General features: G+C 42.5%; 1 protein-coding gene across 5 annotated transcripts in view; it reads right to left on the reverse strand.

Annotated features, from left to right (window-relative positions):
* P2RX5 (purinergic receptor P2X 5) overlaps positions 1-18,212 on the reverse strand; it is a 43,250-nt gene extending 25,038 nt beyond the window's left edge. For 4 of the 5 annotated variants that reach the window (XM_075263774.1, XM_075263773.1, XM_075263778.1 and 1 more), the window contains exon 1: positions 18,060-18,212. In XM_075263774.1, the coding sequence (XP_075119875.1) occupies positions 18,060-18,196 (137 nt within the window). In that variant the 5' untranslated portion in view covers positions 18,197-18,212. The remainder of the gene's footprint in view (positions 1-18,059) is intronic. The other variant, XM_075263776.1, reaches the window with a different exon arrangement.
* Between the last annotated feature and the right edge of the window lie 916 nt (positions 18,213-19,128).

Consider the following 19,128-nt stretch of genomic DNA (forward strand, 5'->3'; position numbering starts at 1 on the left):
GTTAGATGAGGACACAGATCCATCAAGTCCAACCTATATGTCTAAGTTATTGATCCATAGGAAGGATTAAAAAAAAAAAACTCACAAGAGGCTGACGCCAGTTGTCCCATGTCAGGGGAAAAAAAATTCCTTTCTGAATCCAATTCTGACAATCAATAAAAAAAATTGTGCAAAAAATTGAAGTTTTTTTTTTATGTCCATTAACAAGCTACTTGGTCATGATACAAGGCTAATGCACACGATGGTGTCTCAGTATGGGAAAAACGTAATGTAAAAAAAAAATAAGAAAAATCATGTGAAATATTCCAGTTTACCTGATAATTATAACAAGTCTATGTCATAGATTTACCTAAAAAAAGGTTCAATCTTCACTGATCCTCACCACTGATTAGAAGTAAGAACTAGAGAAACATACTATATATTTCCAGGGTATATACACTATGAAGGTATTGAGTATATACAGTAGTATGTTGTACAGGCGTTATGATTACCTGACTATCCTATATTACCAGGAATGACTGTTTGAGATTAAATATACATAAAACATATGAGTAATACACCATCATGGAGTCATACATCACAGTAATAAGGCCTTTCCTCCATCCGGTGAATACACTATTTAGGTAATGTAACCCCTCCTTTGTACAAACTGGTTAAACCTGCTCAATTCAAGAAATGTCTAGATCAGCAATTCATGACAAAAACTTGAGTGTATTACCACTTGGACACTGAAAATCTTGAAAGGGAACCTGTCACATTGAATATGGTGACTAAACTGAAGGCAGCATAATATAGAGCAGATGATCCTGAGCAGTTTGATAAATAGTTTTCTATAAAAAGAAAAAAAAAAAAAAAAAAAAAAAAAAAAAGAATCTGCAGGAGAGACTGGATGGTCCTAATGGTCCTACTCATCAATGTCCCAACTGCGGTAGGGTAAGGATAAAGATAGGATAGGATAGGATAAGGTAAGGATCAGGTAAGGTAAGGATCAGGAAGAGTAAACTGCCACTCCATGAAGTTTGAATAGGCGGTGGAGCTCAATGTTGCAGCTGGTAATCTGATTCCTCCTCTGCTTCCTCTTTACTGATGTCCCAGTCAGGTGATGAACGCTAGTATAGACCTGGTGCTGGGGATTAAGAACCAGCTTACCCACGGTGCCAGTAAGCCCCAACTCTTATTCAAACTCCATGCCTCCTTAGAAAATTCCTCTGTATGGGCTTGTTCACATCTGCATCCGGTGCAGGTTACCGTTTCCTGCACAAAACAGAGGCAGGAGATGGAAACCTGCAGGACTCTTTCATACTCATTCATTTGAATGGGTATGAAAGATGTCCGGCCGTGAGCGGCAGTGAGCGTTTTATGCTCTCCGCTGAGAAACCGGTTTTTTAAAATCGGACACAGAGTCGGACATGCAGTACTCTGTGTCCAATTTAAAGAAAACGGTTTCACGGTGGAAAGCATAAAACGCTCACCGCCGCTCCTGGCCGGAGCCGCTCTGACAGCTTTCCATCTTCTGCATGCAGAAGACGGAAAGCTGAGAACGGAGACCCGAACGCTAGTGTGAACCTAGCGTATGCCGCTGGTTCTGTATATGGCTGTAAGACAATTGGCTGCAGTAGAAGCCACCATGCTGTGCCCTGTCTACAGTTAGACAAAACCCATTAAGCTCCTGGAGAAACTCCACCTCTCAGTCCGTTTACTACTGAAGATGAACTATATCAGCAGATTAACCCTTTTATTCTCTGTAGGATTTTTACTAGGCTCGTGCAGAAAATGACGCAGAAGTGAAGGCAACTAGAGATGAGCGAGTACTGTTCGGATCAGCCGATCCGAACAGCACGCTCGCATAGAAATGAATGGACGTAGCCGGCACGCGGGGGGTTAAGTGGCCGGCCGACGTCAAAGCGGAAGTACCAGGTGCATCCATTCATTTCTATGGAGCATGCTGTTCGGATCGGCTGATCCGAACAGTACTCTCCTCATCTCTAATGGCAGCTAATCACTTTGCTTTTGCAATTCTTTTCCAATTGTTCCTTATAGAATAAAATGACTGCCAAAAATTACATCATTTGGGGTTTTTTGGGATCAAACCAAATTCTACATTTTCGGAAAAATAACAGGATTTACCGTATTTATTTTACAAAATCTACAAAACCTGGCTTGCTTAGTAACAATGTCATATGAGCCAGTAATCTGCAGAAAGATGTCTCTAACTAAACAACTCTACACATCCCTTTAGTAACGGCTTCACAGATTTTATCAAAACCACAACATCTAACTGATAAATGCTTTCATGTGTTTTCCGAAACATTGGAAACCACAGAAAAAAATAGAATTTTGCACATTTTCCATTTTTCATGATAATTTAATATCAGATAAATCGAGCAGCACAATGATGGGGTCATTTTACCCTTCTGGTTTATTAGTGTATAGGTTGAATACTGTGGCTTGATTATAGCTTGGGCACAAGAAGACTGGGATATAAGCCATGAAAAAAGTTGCATTTTGGCATGTCAGAATTTTTACAAAAAAAATCGAGACTTTTTAAGATTTAGGCCCTCACATGAAAGTTATATGGCCCCACTAGTTTTTTTTGGTGTAAATGATGCCAGAAATCTATGCCAGCAAGGAGTTGGCGTAGATTTCTGTGTAGTCCCAAGGACCATGGAGGAAGCGGCCAATTTATAGAGAGGCCAGCACCTTGTCATATATTAGGCGCAATCTGTATCAGATTAGGGATTATTAAGGCCAACATGGAAAAATCAGTGTTGATAAGTGAGGCTCTATGTACTGTATTAATATATTACTGTATATTAATGTATAGATGGAATACTATTTGTTAAAGGATAGAGATGAGCGAGTACTGTTCAGATCAGCCAATCCGAACAGCACGCTCCATAGAAATGAATGGATGCACCTGGTACTTCCGCTTTGACGGCGGCCGGCCGCTTAACCCCCCGCGTGCCGGCTATGTCCATTCATTTCTATGCGAGCGTGCTGTTCGGATCGGCTGATCCGAACTGTACTCGCTCATCTCTATTAAAGGAGTTTTCCGGAATAAATCAAATCTTTACCTCTAAGCTAAACCCCCTCCCACTTCCTAACTTCTAATTTACTCCCTTTAAAAAAATGTATATTTACCCATATACCTGGGGCAGTTATGTGACAGCCCCAGGCACATTTTCTGATTCATTGATGACATTCCATTTTGGCATTTCCGGAAACGGGAAGCCACCAGTACTCCTCACCCTCCCTTCCCCCCTGTCCCTTTCATACTCATCAATTCTCACTTCTACTTCTTCTGCTGGTCATCGCTTCCTTCATAAGGAGCCGAAGCCGGTGCATACGCAATAGTATGCTGGCAGAAGCAAAAAGAATTAGCGTTCTATTGCGCGTGTGTGGCTTCTGTCGGCGTTGTATTGTGCAGGCGCCAGTTACGGATTCCAGGTGAAGTGGAAGAGCGGACAGCGGCATCCCAAAGTCATTTCCAGGTTTAGAAGACAGGTAAGTATGATGAGGTGGGGAGGGGGTTGGGGGATTGAACTAGGTAGCTAGATGTTGGCTAGTAGTCCACCGGCTAGTTAGGGAAATGGGAGGGGGGGTTGTGAGGGAGGTAGTGAGAGAGGGGATCTGAGTGAACTGCAATGCATCATGGTAGATGTAGGCTAAGACAGCAGAAAGCTACGCATGGAAACAAATGCAGAGAATACCAGGAGCTCCCAGACAAAAAAAAGACAGAAATCACTCAAAACTGTAACATCTCTGCCTGTTCGGGTCTCTGCGCCACCCTCTGCTCGCGTGCTGCGGCGCAGGAGGCGTGTGCAGTTTGGTTCTTGGCTTAAAGTTTTTGGTCGCACTGTGTGAACACGGCTCTAGTTCTGTGATTGTATTTGCACCACACCCGTCTTCTGCCCTAGTTTGCCTCTGTTCTTGACGTGTTAATTCGTGTGATTGAAAGCCTGACTTGTGTGTACTTGCTCCTTACTGTCACTATTTCTGTTTGCATTCCTATCCTTGACCTCTGGCTTCCCTACTGACAATTTTTTTTACTTCGATTTGGCCCTGCATCGCTGGACTGTTTACTGACCCTTGGCTAGCTGACCTCTCTTTGTTCTTGTCCGTCTTGTCTGCGTTTTGTGTCTCACATATCCAGGAAGGGACTGTCTTCGTGGTTGCCGCCTATTACGTAGGATAGGGCCTGGCAAAAGGAAGGGTCAGTTGGGGGCTTCAGCTTAGGGCTCACTGTCTCTTGTGTCCCATCCCAGGGTTCAAACAGTTACTGGGGAATTGCTGTCCTAGCAATTCCCTAACAAAAACACTGCTAAAGGTATTTGGGTGCACTTATTGGCCCATTGATAGCACTAACAACACCTTTTTAAAATATATATATATATATATATATTTGCCCGAAAACCCCCTTTAATATATGATACTAATGTATAGATTGGATACTGTCCTTCCTTTATATGAGATCAGGAACCTTGAAGAGATAACAGGAGATGAGTCACTTTCTGTAGGCTCTATCCTTTATTTCAGGGCCGTCCACCTCTGGCAGCATAAAGGCTAACAATGCCAAAATGATCATAAGCTCAGTGCAATATTGTTACACAATTAGAAATATGAATACTTTGTAATATATTGCTTGGTAAAACCCCAAACGGTGTCATAATTAAATATCATCTTGGCAGTCATAAGAAATAAATTAAGGATCTGCAGTCTTCCCAAGACCATTCACTTAATCACTGCAGCAGGCTTTATGGACTGACGTGGGTCGTGCACAATAATAGGAAACAGGAAGTCTGGATCAATTGTCAGTTGTCACTTTGTCACAAGTGATGAACGGAAACAATGTATTTGCATGAAACCATAAACATGACTGAGGTCGCGTTCACACTTGTATGTGGGAATGTATTAATTCCGCTTCACACAGTATCTGGGGGGGTTGTCATGTTATTTTAGTTTCTTCTTCCAAGTTGGTATCAATGGAATAGATGCTATCATATTTACTATGCTGTAGAAGTCAATAAAACGTCACATTATAAGCTGGAATAATAAGGCTTCATTTAATAGATGCGTCTAAGTCAGAACTGTAGCTCAGAACATACTTCTATGAGAAGTCTTTAGGAACAAAAAATCCTGCTTTCTTCTGATGGGATCCAATTAAGTTTTTGGTAGGACATATAGGATTTTCGGTCTTTAGGGGCCATGACAACTAAACAACTCTACTTATAAACCCTATTTGATCATATGGAGGTCATAAAACATGATCCTGCTCTCACAGAGGACAAGTGTTTGCTCAAATGGGATAATTCCTTTAAAGGGATTGTTTTACTGCTTGGATCTGCCACCAGAATATGGCTGCTTACTCAATTACTGGCTACCATCTCAATAAGTGATTGACTGAATGGGTTGTCTTACCAATGATTAAAGGGGTTTCCAGGAATTTTTATTCCTAAGGATAGACCATAAGTATCTGATCAGTGGGGCCGACCTGTTCAGGGCCACTTATGATGCCTATGTCTGGGCTGCAGTGCCGGTCCCTGGCCACTATACAGGGCACAAACCATTGCTTGTGCCGCTCCTGCTCCGCTCTCTGCTTCACCACCTGCTTTCTTTGCTCCTGGTGTCCTGGGAGCAGGAGGTGCAATGTATGACGTCACTTACATTGCACATGTTGCTCCTTGAAGACTCCGAGACTAAAGACAAGAGTGAATGGGGTAACGGGTAAAAGTGAGTAATAAGGTTTGATTTTTCTTTGATAATATATAGTGGAGGAAACTGTGGAAGCAATCTGGGGAGGTTGGGGGGACATACTGTGGGGCAACCTCAAAGGGACATGATACTGTGGGGGCAACCTGAAGGGGACATGACACCAGGGGGGACATACTGTGGGGGGGACATGATACTGTGGGGCAACCTTGGGGGACATGACACTGTAGGGGCCACCCGATGCAGACATGACAATGTATGGCAACCAGAGTGGTGGGGTATATGAATCTGTGAGGGAGACATGAAAATGTGGGGGCAACCTGGAAGGGGACATTATGAGGGGCACTATGGTGCTATTAGTGAGGCATTAGCCACTAAGGGGAATTATACTATGAGGGGGCCATCGAGGGGCATTAGAATTTGTGCAGGTCAGGTATTTCTAGGTGGTGTAGATGGGGGGCCACTGATGAAAACTTGCACTGGGCCCACCAATGTATTAAAACGGTCCTACTGGAAGTGATTATATGGTCACCCCCCATCTCAACATCATCCAGTCTGTCTGGGATTACATAAAGAGATAGAAGGATTGGAACAAGCCTATATCCACAGAAGATCTGGTTTTAGTTCTCCAAGACGGCGGGAACATCCTCCCTGCCGAGTTCCTTCAAAAACTGTCTGCAAGTACTGAGAAGAACTGATGGAAGGCAAAGGGTCAAGGTCACACCAAATATTGATGGGATTTAGATTTCTCTTTTCTTCATTCCCTTCATTTTATTAGTTGACAACAATAACCTTTTAACACTTCTATTTGTTACTTTGCAGCAATTTTTCCACTTGTGCCTAAATTATTTCCATAGTACTGTAGGTTGGACATATGGTGTCATGTTTAACCCTTACACTACATTACACTAGATAGTATTTTTTCTGATATTCCAACTAGTACTGAGCATCATCTTGGAAAAATTCTCCAAGTACCTTGTGGTCTATGAATTCTGTCCTGTAATAAAGCAGAATTCACTGCATTGAATACGCAGTATTGGTACAGCTGGCTGGCATATAGACTATGCAGAACACGCTCTCACTTTGAACTTTTTGGAAAGGTTGTTAATAGCGTCTGTAAATGTAAATGATCTCTAGAGAATGACCAGAAATCTTCTCTATTTTTAGAAATATCTAGCAGGCCAGCATGTTTAAATCACCTCCCTTAATGGATTTTGGATACCGAGACTGTTGGAAATCTTTATCTTTTTCATGGACAACGTTTCCACGTTTTATGAACTCGTTCGATATATTGTGACCAGAAATAATACAATTCTTACTTGTGTACTAAAAGTGCATAGCATTACTGCTGGATATAGTAAGATAAGGTGGTCGAAAACAATGCCAACATTTAATAATAAATCGGCGCCATGGAAGACGTAAAGCCAAGAGAATCTTCAGAATATATAATGTAACAAAATGTCTGTCCTATATGTTATGTGCCCTATTTGGAGAATAAGGAGTCTAGTCTGGAGACTATACAATGCATACAGGATCCTTATGGATTTATAATTTTCTGTCCCCCTATCAACATTTTGGTTACTCTTCCAATAGTCGTTGAGAATTCTATGTTCTGGAATGTTTTCAGCTTTTAACCCTTTGATGACGCAGGGTAGTTTGTATATTACTACTCATGACTTTTTTTATATTTTTATTCCCTGCCTTCTAAAATACAATTTTTTTTTTAATTTTTTTATTTTATGTTTAGGGGAATGTTATGATTAGCTTTTATTAACCTTTTGGCAGGGTCCATGTGAACCCCCCCCCCCCCCACACACACACACACACACAGTTTTATCATATATTTGGTTTCTACCGCATTGATTTGCCTTAAAAATGACTATGTATGGAGGGAGTTACAATTATGATAATACCATGGTTTTATTATGTTTTACCGTGTGTACTAATAAAACGGTTTTCCTAGGGTCACCATTTTCTGACATTAAAGGGATCCTTTCTTAAGGCTATTCCGACGTGTTAGTTAGAAAAATACTGTGCAATACTGTGCAAGTGGCCATTTTCTCGTGGCCTGTGGGCATGCAAAGTCTGCTCTGCCCAAGGCCTGAGACCTAGAAGTTACAAGCCACTGCCGGAAGAAGAGGATGAAGAGGACGCTGCTGACAAATATGGAGGCGGCGCTGGAGAGAGTTCTCTCACAGCATTGAGGACGCCCCCAGTGCTGCGAGAGAACTCATTTGCATACCAACAAGAATCGGGATTCCAATGAAAGGTAGGAGAAGACAATGAAAGGTAGGAGAAGAATAGCCTTTCTTAAGACTATTCTGACATGTAAGCTAGAAAAAAAAGGGTTTGTATGATAGGATCTAGAGATGAGCGAGTACTGTTCGGATCAGCCGATCCGTACAGCACGCACGCATTGAAATGAATGGACGTAGCTGGCACACGGGGGGTTAAGTGGCCGGCGTCAAAGCAGAAGTATCAGGTGCATCCATTCATTTTAATGCGTGCGTGCTGTTCCGATCGGCTGATCCGAACAGTACTCGCTCATCTCTAATAGGATCCTTTTAACTTGGGGGGCGTTCACACTACCGTCGGTGTCCGACAGGTAGTGTCTGCTCCTAGTGTCCGCTCAAAATCTGGCACGGACATTAGGAGCGGACACTAGCTGTGTCCGTGACACCTGTCATTTATTTAAATGGGCATCGGGTGCGTTCTTTTGCACTCCGTGCCCTTCCTTCACTGTCCGCATGTAAAGATGTCCGACTTCTCAAGCGGACAGAAAATAAATAAATGACAGGTGTCACGGACACAGCTAGTGTCCGCTGCTAATGTCCGTGCCAGATTTTGAGCGGACACTAGGAGCGGACACTACCTGTTGGACTGTGTAGTTGACAGCGATATATCAGGGCTCTTTTTTTAGGGGCAAGTTGAAGTTATTATTGGCACCAGTGTTTGGTATGTATGAATTTTTGATCACTTTTCACATTTTTGCAGAGAAGAAAGGTGACCAATATATACTAATTTGTGCATTGCGGTATATGTTTCTTTTTACATATGGGACAAATAATACTATTTTATGGATAGTGGGGACTTAGGGATACCTAACATGTTTGTTTAGTTTATTTTGCTTACATTTTATGTGTATTAAATTTAAAGGATGTTTGTTTGTTTTACTTTTAATTATTTATTTACTTTTTCATTTTATTTTAAATTTTTTAAACTTTTTTTTTTTTTTTTAAAACTTTTGTTCCTGTCACACAAGGAGATTTGAAACTTGGATCTGCTGATCTCCGGTGCAATGTACTACAATAGATAGGCTCCCTATTTGTAATAGGGAAAGGCAGTCAGGAGGTCGTTGCTCAGCCTCCTGGCTTTCATTTTATCACATAGGGTCTGAGGGGTGGTGTTGGCAACATGGAGAGTAGTCTCCCCCCCGCATAGATAATAGTACCCTAAGGGTAAGTTCATACAGGGTTTTTGGTCCGGAAGCTGAGGTGGAGGCCGCCTCAGGTTCCATACCAAAAACCGGGTAGCCGCGACTGAAAGCCGGTGCACTGCAGCAGCATCCAGCTAGACACTCCGCTCCGGATTAGGCCCAATAAATGGGCCTAGTCTGGTGGAAGGAGTGTCTTCAGGCCGAATCACGAGGCGAAAGGCCTGAAGAATGAGCACCTCACTTCTTTTTCTGGGAGCCAGAAAAAAAAGGCTCCCGGAAAAAAAGACCTGAGTGGCTCCCATTGATTTCAATGGGAACTGTCTTTTTGGTCAGGATTTTGAGGCGGATACGGCCTCAATATCCTGACCAAAAAACTCTGTCTGAACTTAACCTTATAGTGGAAACAGCCATGTAACATATGTTTTTTTTTTTTTTTTTTTCTGTTAATGGCCATCACATGGCTGTCTTAAAACAATGAGTGTGAATGAGCATATTCATGTTAGTATTTGACGGACAAAAGAAATTTCAGCTGTATATGTATTTTATCACTGGCCATGTTTTGCTGTTACCCCATAGCCAGTAAAGAGATACAACTGAAATGAATTGGTATTTTACATACTGACCCCTTGTTCACATCTGCGTTTGGTAATCCGTTCAGGGAATCTGCATGGGGACCCCCGAACGGACTACCGAACGCATTTGCTAGTGCTGTGCAGTAAAAGCACATGGACCCCATAGACTATAATAGGGTCCGTGTGCTTGCAGCGTGATCCCCGCAATGAACATGCAGAGAGGAAAGTAGATTGTGAAATACTTTCCTCTCCATATGTTCCCTGTGGAGATCTGGCAGCAAGCACACGAACCCCATTATAGTTTATGGGGATCCATATGCTTTTTACTGCACAGCGCTTGCAAATGCATCTGGTATTCCGTTGGGGGGGGGTCCCATGTGGACTCCTCCGAACGGAATACCAACACAGATGCAAATCAACCCTTAGATGTGTAAGTCAAGGCAGGCTGGGGACTATCTGCGGCTATAGCTGTGTGGCACTGGTTTTAACTTCCCTGTCTATCATTTTGTTGGGTATTTCCGGTCTGGCACTTCTTCACTCATTTCTTCAAGGTGTAAAAACTTGGTGCATAGTTTACTAAATATGTCCTTTCTTTTTTTACCTCCAGCGTCAGTGTATCATGTAACGTAAAAAGGGAAACTATCTATGGTATACTGGAGTTATAAAGCGATGTCAGTACAAAGAATTGCTTAGTATATGGAAAAGATTACAAGTTTTGTAAAAGTTTTGTATTTGGAATATATAAAAAGACTAGCATATAAGATGAGCGGCATGTGAACATGGGCGTATTGTGCATATTAGCGCTCACTACTAACCAGGCCACGTCTCATCAGTTCGTCTTTAAAAAGCAAAACTGTTTTAAAACATGGATTAAGTCATAAAGTAAAATTTGGAATTCTTCACCGTTTTAAAGATCTCTTCTTACTGTCGCTCAACAAAATAATTGAATACATTTATATTTTGGAGAGCAGTAGTGACTAGACAACAGCTATTTTAGCATTGTGATTTCTTTTTGGACAGTATTCGCTATATGTAATATTTTAATGGCCCCTGTGGCATCGTCCTCTGATGGGTGTAATAGGTATATTAAGGGGGGTTCACATTACTATTAGAAATTCGTTATAACTCTGTTCATTCTTAATGAGAGTGCCAGAGATAGCCGAGCTGTACTCCCACTCTGGGGCATACTCAGCCTGTCGCTCCATCAGGACAGGGGAAATTTAGTCCCGTTCTTGGGACTGATGAGAGTCTCAGTGCTGAACCCCCACTCATCATTTATAGGGAATAACGTCATAACTAGAGATGAGCGAACAGTAAAATGTTCGATATTCTATATTCGTTTCGAGTAGCTCCTCAATATTCGACTACTCGAATCGAATATCGAACCCTATTATAGTCTATGGGGGGAAAATGCTCGTTTCAGGGGTAGGCAACATTCGATCAAATTATACTCACCAAGTCCACGAGTGAGGGTCGGGCTGGATCCTCCGAGCAGTCTTCTCCTTGCAGGGTCCCCACGGCATCTTCTGGCTCTGAATTCACTCTGCCAGGCATCGGGCCTGGGCAGAGCCGACTGCGCTTGCCCGCACTACAGGCGGACATGCGCAGTCGGCTCTGCCCAGGCCTGATGCCTGGCAGAGTGAATGAAGAGCCGGAAGACGCCGCGGGGAAGCTGCACGGAGAAGACTTCTAAAGGTAGGAGAAGAACCAGCGTTGATTGGCCGACTGTATAGCATTCGGCCAATCAATGCTGGTTCTGCATCGAACTTTTACATTCGAATAGCGAGTGGTACCTACTCAATCGAGTACTACTCGCTCATCTCTAGTCATATCCTTATAACTTGGCACAACCCCTTCTGGTGTTGCACATCCATTGCGTACATGTGATGTACTTGTACATGACATATTCCTGAAGAAGCTAAATAGAGCGATACAAAGTAGATTAAAGGGTTTTTCCAGGACTTGTATATTGATGACCTATGATTAGAATAAGTCACCAATGTGTGATCAGTGGGGGGGTCCTACCGCAAGAACCCCTATCAGCAGTTGGTTGAAGAGGCCACAGCATTCTGGTGAGAGTGATCTCTTCACTAAATACCAAGCACAGTGCTATACACTGCATAGTGGTTGAAAGTGGTGTTGCAGCTCAGCCCTCTTCACTTAAATGGGACTGAGCTGCTGGTGCACTATGTGACTGATGAACATGAGGCAATGGACACAGGGAAAAGGCCATAAATATATAAGTCCACAGTGTTTCACAGTCCCTTCTAAAGAATCCCATCCAAACTTTGCAGAAAAATACACGCAGCGGAAACGCTGCGATTTCCAAAGCCGTTATGGCAACATGTCAATTATACCTACGGAAACGCCAGTGGTTTCCCTATAGGTATAATGGAAGCAGAAAGTCCTCAGAGGAAACCTCTGCACATTTTCTGTGAAAGGCGCTGTGGAAAAAAACGCAATGCATTGCTGCTGAGGTTTTTCCCGTTATGTGGCGTCTTACATAAAATTGTGAATCCCATATCAAATAGTAATAAATCTGAACATACGTTGTTAAATAAATACTACGGAATCATCATCACATCTTGGTCACCTTTCATCTTGGCACTTCCTCTGTAAAGGATTTCCCAAACCACTAGTTAGAGTCACCGCTCTGTCAGAAATCCAAGTCCACTTATCCAATTAATCTGTTACAGGACTCCAGCTAATCCCACAAATGACCTAACCTGACTGTCAAAGCCAACGCCTTACTGAATTAATCATTAGTACGAGGGGCTATGGTATTGCATCTGTGGAAGTAATGCAAGTGATAGCTCCATTCAGCAATCTTATCCGTAGTATTATTATACCCCTGTTCTGTCCTTTGACCTTCCTGTCCTATGCTTGACACAATGATATAAATATACCGGACACCACCAGCAACTGCATAGGAAAGTCACATGGAAGTGAATGTAACAGAAGAGATAGAAGGCAGTGTACACAAATGGAATTCTTAAAGGGATTTTCTAAGACGTTCTAAGATAGGGGATTTCTGGGGATTTATTAACTGATGTTCTATCCAAAGGATAAGTCCTCAATTGAAGATCAGCAGGGTCCAACACTCAAGACACCAATGACTCAGCTGTATGTCATGTAATGTCACATTAATCAGTCACATGGCCTGTTCACAGCTCAATCCCATGCAAGTGACTGGACTAAGTTGCGATACCAAGCACAACCTCTATACAAATGTACACATGGGGGTTATTTGTCATCTACCCCTTTTCTGGTCATACTTTTCTTTTTTTAGACTAGTTTTACTGTCGTGTTTATTTAAGATGTTGGCGCTCCTCCTTGTTAAATGCTGTGCACATGTTAGTTAGGGCAAGTTCACACGGAGTTAACGCGTGCGCATTTTGGCACGTATACAGGTGTCAGAATGTGAGCGCTCAAAACAGATCCCATTCATTTCAATGTATCGTTACGGGCGTTATACACCCATAACGTTACATTGAAATGAAAGGGATCTGTTTTGAGTGCTCACATTCTGACACCTGTATATGTGCCAGAATGCGCGCGCGTTAACGCCGTGTGAGCTCGCCCTTAGTGTTATGTGCACTTTGCACCTTTTTGGTCAAAAAAGCGCAAAAAAGTGCACTTGTCCCTTTATAATCTATTCTAACCTGACGAGCTCTTTTAAGCCGCCCATGGATTGGAGTGCATTTGAGTCTTTTTAAAACAGGCGCAAGTCGTAAATACAGTGTCAAAAGGATCTACATTTAGGCCACAACCCCTTTTCTCGACAAAAAGTGAAAGTGGCGAGAGCAGCATTACAGCGTGAGAAAAGGTGAAGCATAGCACAGAAAGAGATCTCACAAGTTTTCCTCTGCAGACTTTCTGCTTCAATTATATCTATAGGGCTGGTTCACACAGAGTTTTTTGCAGGCGGATTTTCACACGGAATCTGCCTCAAAATCCGCCTGTAAAAAGGCTCCCATTCTTTTCAATGAAAGTTACTCCCTTCTTTTTCCTACTAGCAATTTTTTTCTGCTAGCGGGAAAAGGAAGCAGTATGCCCTATCTTCCCGCAGACTCCACGGCTGAGACAGACGCGGCGTCCGCAGCGCGAGACTCAGTCCATTCATTTGGGCCTAATCAGGAGCAGGATGCCGCAACCGGATGCCGGTGCACTCCATCGACATCCCATTGCGGCTAGCCGCGCAGAGAGTTCACACAGCGGAAAACGTTTCCGTCGTGTGAGCAGACCCATAGGTAAACTTCTGGTGTTTCTATAGGTATAATTGACATGCTGCGATTTTCAAAAACACAACGGTTTTGGAAATCTCAGCTGCACATATTTTTCTACAAAGTGTGGATGGGATTTGCTAGAACTGCAGCGTTTTACAGTCACAGCAAAGTGGATGGGATTTTAGAGAATCCCATCCACACATTGCGGAAAAATACGTACAGTGGAAATGCTGCGATTTCCAAAACCATTGCATTTTTGGAAATTGCAACATGTCAATTATACGGAAACGCTATTGTAGTAATGGAAGTAGAAAGTCTGCAGAGGAAACCGCTGCAAACCTTCTGTGAAAAACACTGCGGGAAACTGCATTTTAAGTGGACAGACTTTCCTTCTTTCCTTCTTTCGGGTCCCTGTGAACAACAGAGACTCAAACACTAGTGTGAATTTAGCATTGCTTTGGCTACCAATACAAGTCTACTGTCATATAGGATGACTAGTGGAGGCCAGTGATGGATTTGGAGCAGTAAGTGCCGACTCACTGGAATATATAATTCACGCAGAGGACACGATATGTCAGGACAGCACTGGTTGGTGACACAGGAGGACCTCATGAATATTTTTTTTGATCTATGGATTTTAGCATGAAGTGCTCAGTACATATGCAAGTATATACCTACATCCAGTGTTTGTTTTTCCAACCTTCCGATGCTAATGTTAGGGTGGAGCTGTATGACTACTATTGTAACCTACATGTAGCACTCAAGCACAACATGGAGAGCTAGCTTTCTAGAACAGGTTATTTTTACATATAACACGTTGAAGAGTTTTTCATCATTTCAAATTACTCATAATCGTGGCCCATCACAAAATTTTTGGAAAGAAGGTCTCCTCCACTTACTGTACAACAATTAGAGACCTGCGCAAGTGCTGTTACCATATTACAAGATATACATTGTTGTTTTTTTTTTGCAAAAACAGGTCTGTTGCAATGTTCCTATTGGGGATACAGTGGCGGTTGCTCCTGGGCCCTAGGCCCGGAGTGGTCCCTCTGCCATGTAAGATATACCACTATTCTAAATGGTAGGTATAAGGTTTGCATTACAAATATTGCAATAGGGCCCAGGAGCTTCAAGTTAAGCCTTTGGTTCCTATAACTATTCTGTGGAACGTTGTGGTTAGCACTGTTGCCTTACAGCGCTGGAGTCAAAAGATTGATTCTGACCAAGGACAACACACTAATCGGGAATGTAGATTGTGAGCCCCATATGGGGCCGTGACTGACAATGTCTGTAAAGTACTGTGGAACATGCAGGCGCTACTCAAGTGAAAGACATAATTTTGTGTAGTGCTATTTGTCTTGAAAAGAACAGACTGCAAAACAAGCCTAACATAGTTTCTTCCATATATTCAATACTTCTTACTAACATACATTAAAGAGGACCAGTGCAGTTAGTTGTGGTGCCGAATATGCTAACAAGACTCGGTAATGTCAAATGGATGGTGTCAGGCAGGAGCAAGCAAGGGAGTTTGACTCCCTTGACATTATCAGAACTCAGAATCACGCCCCCTTGTCTGCTCCTGCCTGACACCACCCACTTGACATTAGAAAGTCTAGTTAACAAATCCGACAACAAAACTAACAAGGAGAGGTGACAGCTTGAGAAAAAAAAAAATCCATCTGTACTGGAATCACTGGAGGGACGTCTATTAAAATATGAAAAGTGCTGATTTAGTGAAGGTGGTGAAAGATTCTTTTTCTCCATTTCCCAGCTTCCTCCATAATAGAACAGCAGTTGTAAGTTCTTTAAATATTGCTTTCGTTCAGGAGTTCAGCAGCCACCATAGCTGCTGTATAATACAGCAAAGACCTGGGGGTAGTGCCCATGATCAGTGCCCACATAACCCAGGTGCCATTTTCCATTTAGCTCCATACACTGGGGGGAACTGAACAATCTCTCTACGCCAGTATTTAGCAATTTATTTATCCCAATACGCCTCTGTCTAACATTTTCATTACAATTCATGACAATTTTCCGTCATTAGTTATAATGGAAATCTACACCAGTTCTTAACTCCTCAGACCCCAGAGTATCAGAGGCCCAGGGAAAGTAATTAAAAATAACAAACACTAAGGGTAAGTTCGCACGGGGTTTATTGGATCGGAACCTGAGGCGGATAGCCGTGGCTGAAAGCCGGTGCACTGCATCGACATCCAGCCGAGCACTCCGCTCCGGATTAGGCCCAATGAATGGGCCTAGTTGGGAAGAGGGAGTGTCTTCAGGCCAAAAACGGCCTGAAGAATGAGCACCTCGCTTCTTTTTTCTGGGAGCCGGAAGAAACAGCTCCCGGATAAACTCCTGAGCGTCTCCCATTGATTTCAATGGGATCCGTCTTTTTGGTCAGGATTTTGAGGCGGATATGGCCTCAAAATCCTGACCAAAGATCTATCTCCATGTGAACTTACCCTTATACTCACCTTGTCTCACCTTTCCTGGGCATCCTCACTCCATCCTGCTGTCTTCAGCGTCTTCATCCTGCTTCAGACATCACTGCTGAGGCCTATGAATGGACCTCAGCGGTCATGTGGGGTGCACTGATGTCATTATGCCGTCGTGCCCCATGTGACTACTGGGGCCTAATCACAGGCCTCAGCGTGGCTGTAGTAACATGACAGAAGAGCACTGGAGAGAACACTGAGCCCAGGAGAGGTGAGTATATGTATTTATTGTTTTCAGTCACCTCCCCTGGGCTTCCATCTATTGGAAAGGGACCTGGCGATATGCCAGGGCCCCTTTCCAATAACAGTATGTATTGCAGTTGGGGAACCACGCTTTCCTCAACCGCCATAATATCCCTGCCAGGCCCGGTCGCACCCCCTGCAACCGTGATCATTACATTACTGAAATTCCTCATTCCACAATGTAAAACATACATGCATCATTCTATAAACAATTTGGAATATTTCTCCTATTTTCAGCCTGCAGCTTTTCCGCTGCTTTCTCTGACATCCTTACCTAACAGGTTAGTTCTGTACACTCACAAGTAGATGAAACAACTCCTAACTCCTCGAGGGAGGGTGGTGGTGTTGTAGTCAGTGAATGAGAGCACGCTGGTTATTTTAACTAGGACACATCAGTTTTGATAAAAATAATTGTATTCCCTATGAAAATACAATTTGGGGCTTTCTTTTTTTTAGGATCTGCATTGTGATGCTCCTGTGTTATTCCTCCTAAAAATGTATGAATAAATTGACAAGTGGGTGTTAACCTTCCTTTTGGTAATAAATGAATGGATGATATCAAAGTATATAGTGACATGGCCTGTTGATAACATAAAACACAACACCCATTCCTCAGTTTTATTTAGTCATTTGCAGGAGGAATAGTAGAGGAATTTGCAGAAATCTAAGAAGCTCCAAAATTGTTATGTTATGGACAATACAAGTATATACAGACCTGCCAGGAGTCAGGAGAGGTGACCGGTCCTCTTTAGTACATACAGTAAATGTATTGATGTCTCCTATATCTATCAAGTATATTATATTATTGGCAGTGTCCAATTGTTGCGGCATAGCTTGTCAATTACCATTTCCACGTGATAATATATCCTTAATAACTGACTATATAAATACTGAATCAGATCACAAGCCCGTTCTATCTGTGCAGCATCTCCTGAGGTTCCCTGTATTTCATATTGATGCTTTATGTACAGAAATAAAAAATCTGAGCGTACAAAATTTTGTTGGAAAAACTTTACACATATGGATATACATTTGCGGTACCTTGTATATTCTAGGAATATTTTTCTACAGATACAGGAAGCTAGATTATTTTTGGACCCTATTAATATTACATTATAGCTAGCTTGCAGACATCATATACTTTACATTGTAGCAGAGGAGAATATCTAATATAAGTCACTTGAGTTTAGGTAGTGAAGTCAGTTCACCAGCAGTCCTATATATAACTATACATTGTGATATCACATAGAAAAATGCCAAATTACAAACTCAGCTCTGCTTTGACATATACGGTACAGTCAGCAAATACTAAATAGCTTACATGCAGTATATAGCACTTAGCATAGCCATGCAGTAAAAAGAGATGAGTTCTTACCCCACTAGATAAGCCAGAATGGAGAGCTGAAGTATTCGGAATAAAATCCCCACCTTTTTGTTCTTGGCAATGACATATTTTTCAGTCTTATAGTCAAAGAGTGACAGGAACAAGCCTTTCCATGCAACCTGCCCCATTCTGTCTGCTCACATTGCAGCAGTGAATGAGGCAGAGAGAGGAAGGGAATGCAGCTCTGATTCAGGAACCAGCTCTGAAACATGAGAAAGAGACAGCTGAACCCTGAGCTAGTGCTGTGTGCGAGCACACCCAGGACAGCTCACCACAGTAGCACTGACACAATGTGACGGAGACCCTGGGGTCACGGGCAGAATACCTCTAACCATTGCAATAAATCATTCATCTCATCTTTTATTTATAAACTTTACAAACTACACAAATGAAGATTCTCACTTTTTTTGTTACAAGACATCATACTCATGACTTTATTTTGGGTACCAAATACATTTTTATTCAGTCTTGGTATTATTATTTTTTTATGCGTTTATCAGTTATCTGATGTTCCAGACCAAAGGCCCCCTTGGGTTCCTGCGATGCTACTTTTCCTAGTGTCTCCCGATACACAGAAAGTTCTCCGAGATGCCCATCCATACAATCACTGCGTGATTTATGTGACCACCAACATCAGCAATCTGTGGAACGGAGCAGGGGGGATTGTGGAGCGATGAGGAAAGTATTTTTATGGTATCATGCCACTATTAGGCGCTTTTATTTTCTGGAAGCCCATTTAAAGGGAGTCTGTCAGTGCAATATTGAGATATAAACTAATCGCAGCACCTTGTAGGGCTGTCAGCACAGTTTACAATGATGTATATCTTATTCAGGACTGCTGCTCCATTGTTGTAAAAATTGTCCTTTTATTCCCATGCAAATGAGCAGAAAAGGACTTTAGGGGCGTGGCTTTCGATCAATGGGCTTCACTATCTGCTGCTGCTAACTGCTGCTCAGCTCTGCCCCCACTAGGTTGACTAAGCACACAAGACTAACTGTACTGTGCATGTCTGATGATGACACTCTGCACTCAGAAGTGAAGGAAGCGGCTTCAGGTACC

This window comes from Leptodactylus fuscus, chromosome 2 (assembly GCF_031893055.1).
Source record: "Leptodactylus fuscus isolate aLepFus1 chromosome 2, aLepFus1.hap2, whole genome shotgun sequence".
Taxonomy (NCBI): domain Eukaryota; kingdom Metazoa; phylum Chordata; class Amphibia; order Anura; family Leptodactylidae; genus Leptodactylus; species Leptodactylus fuscus.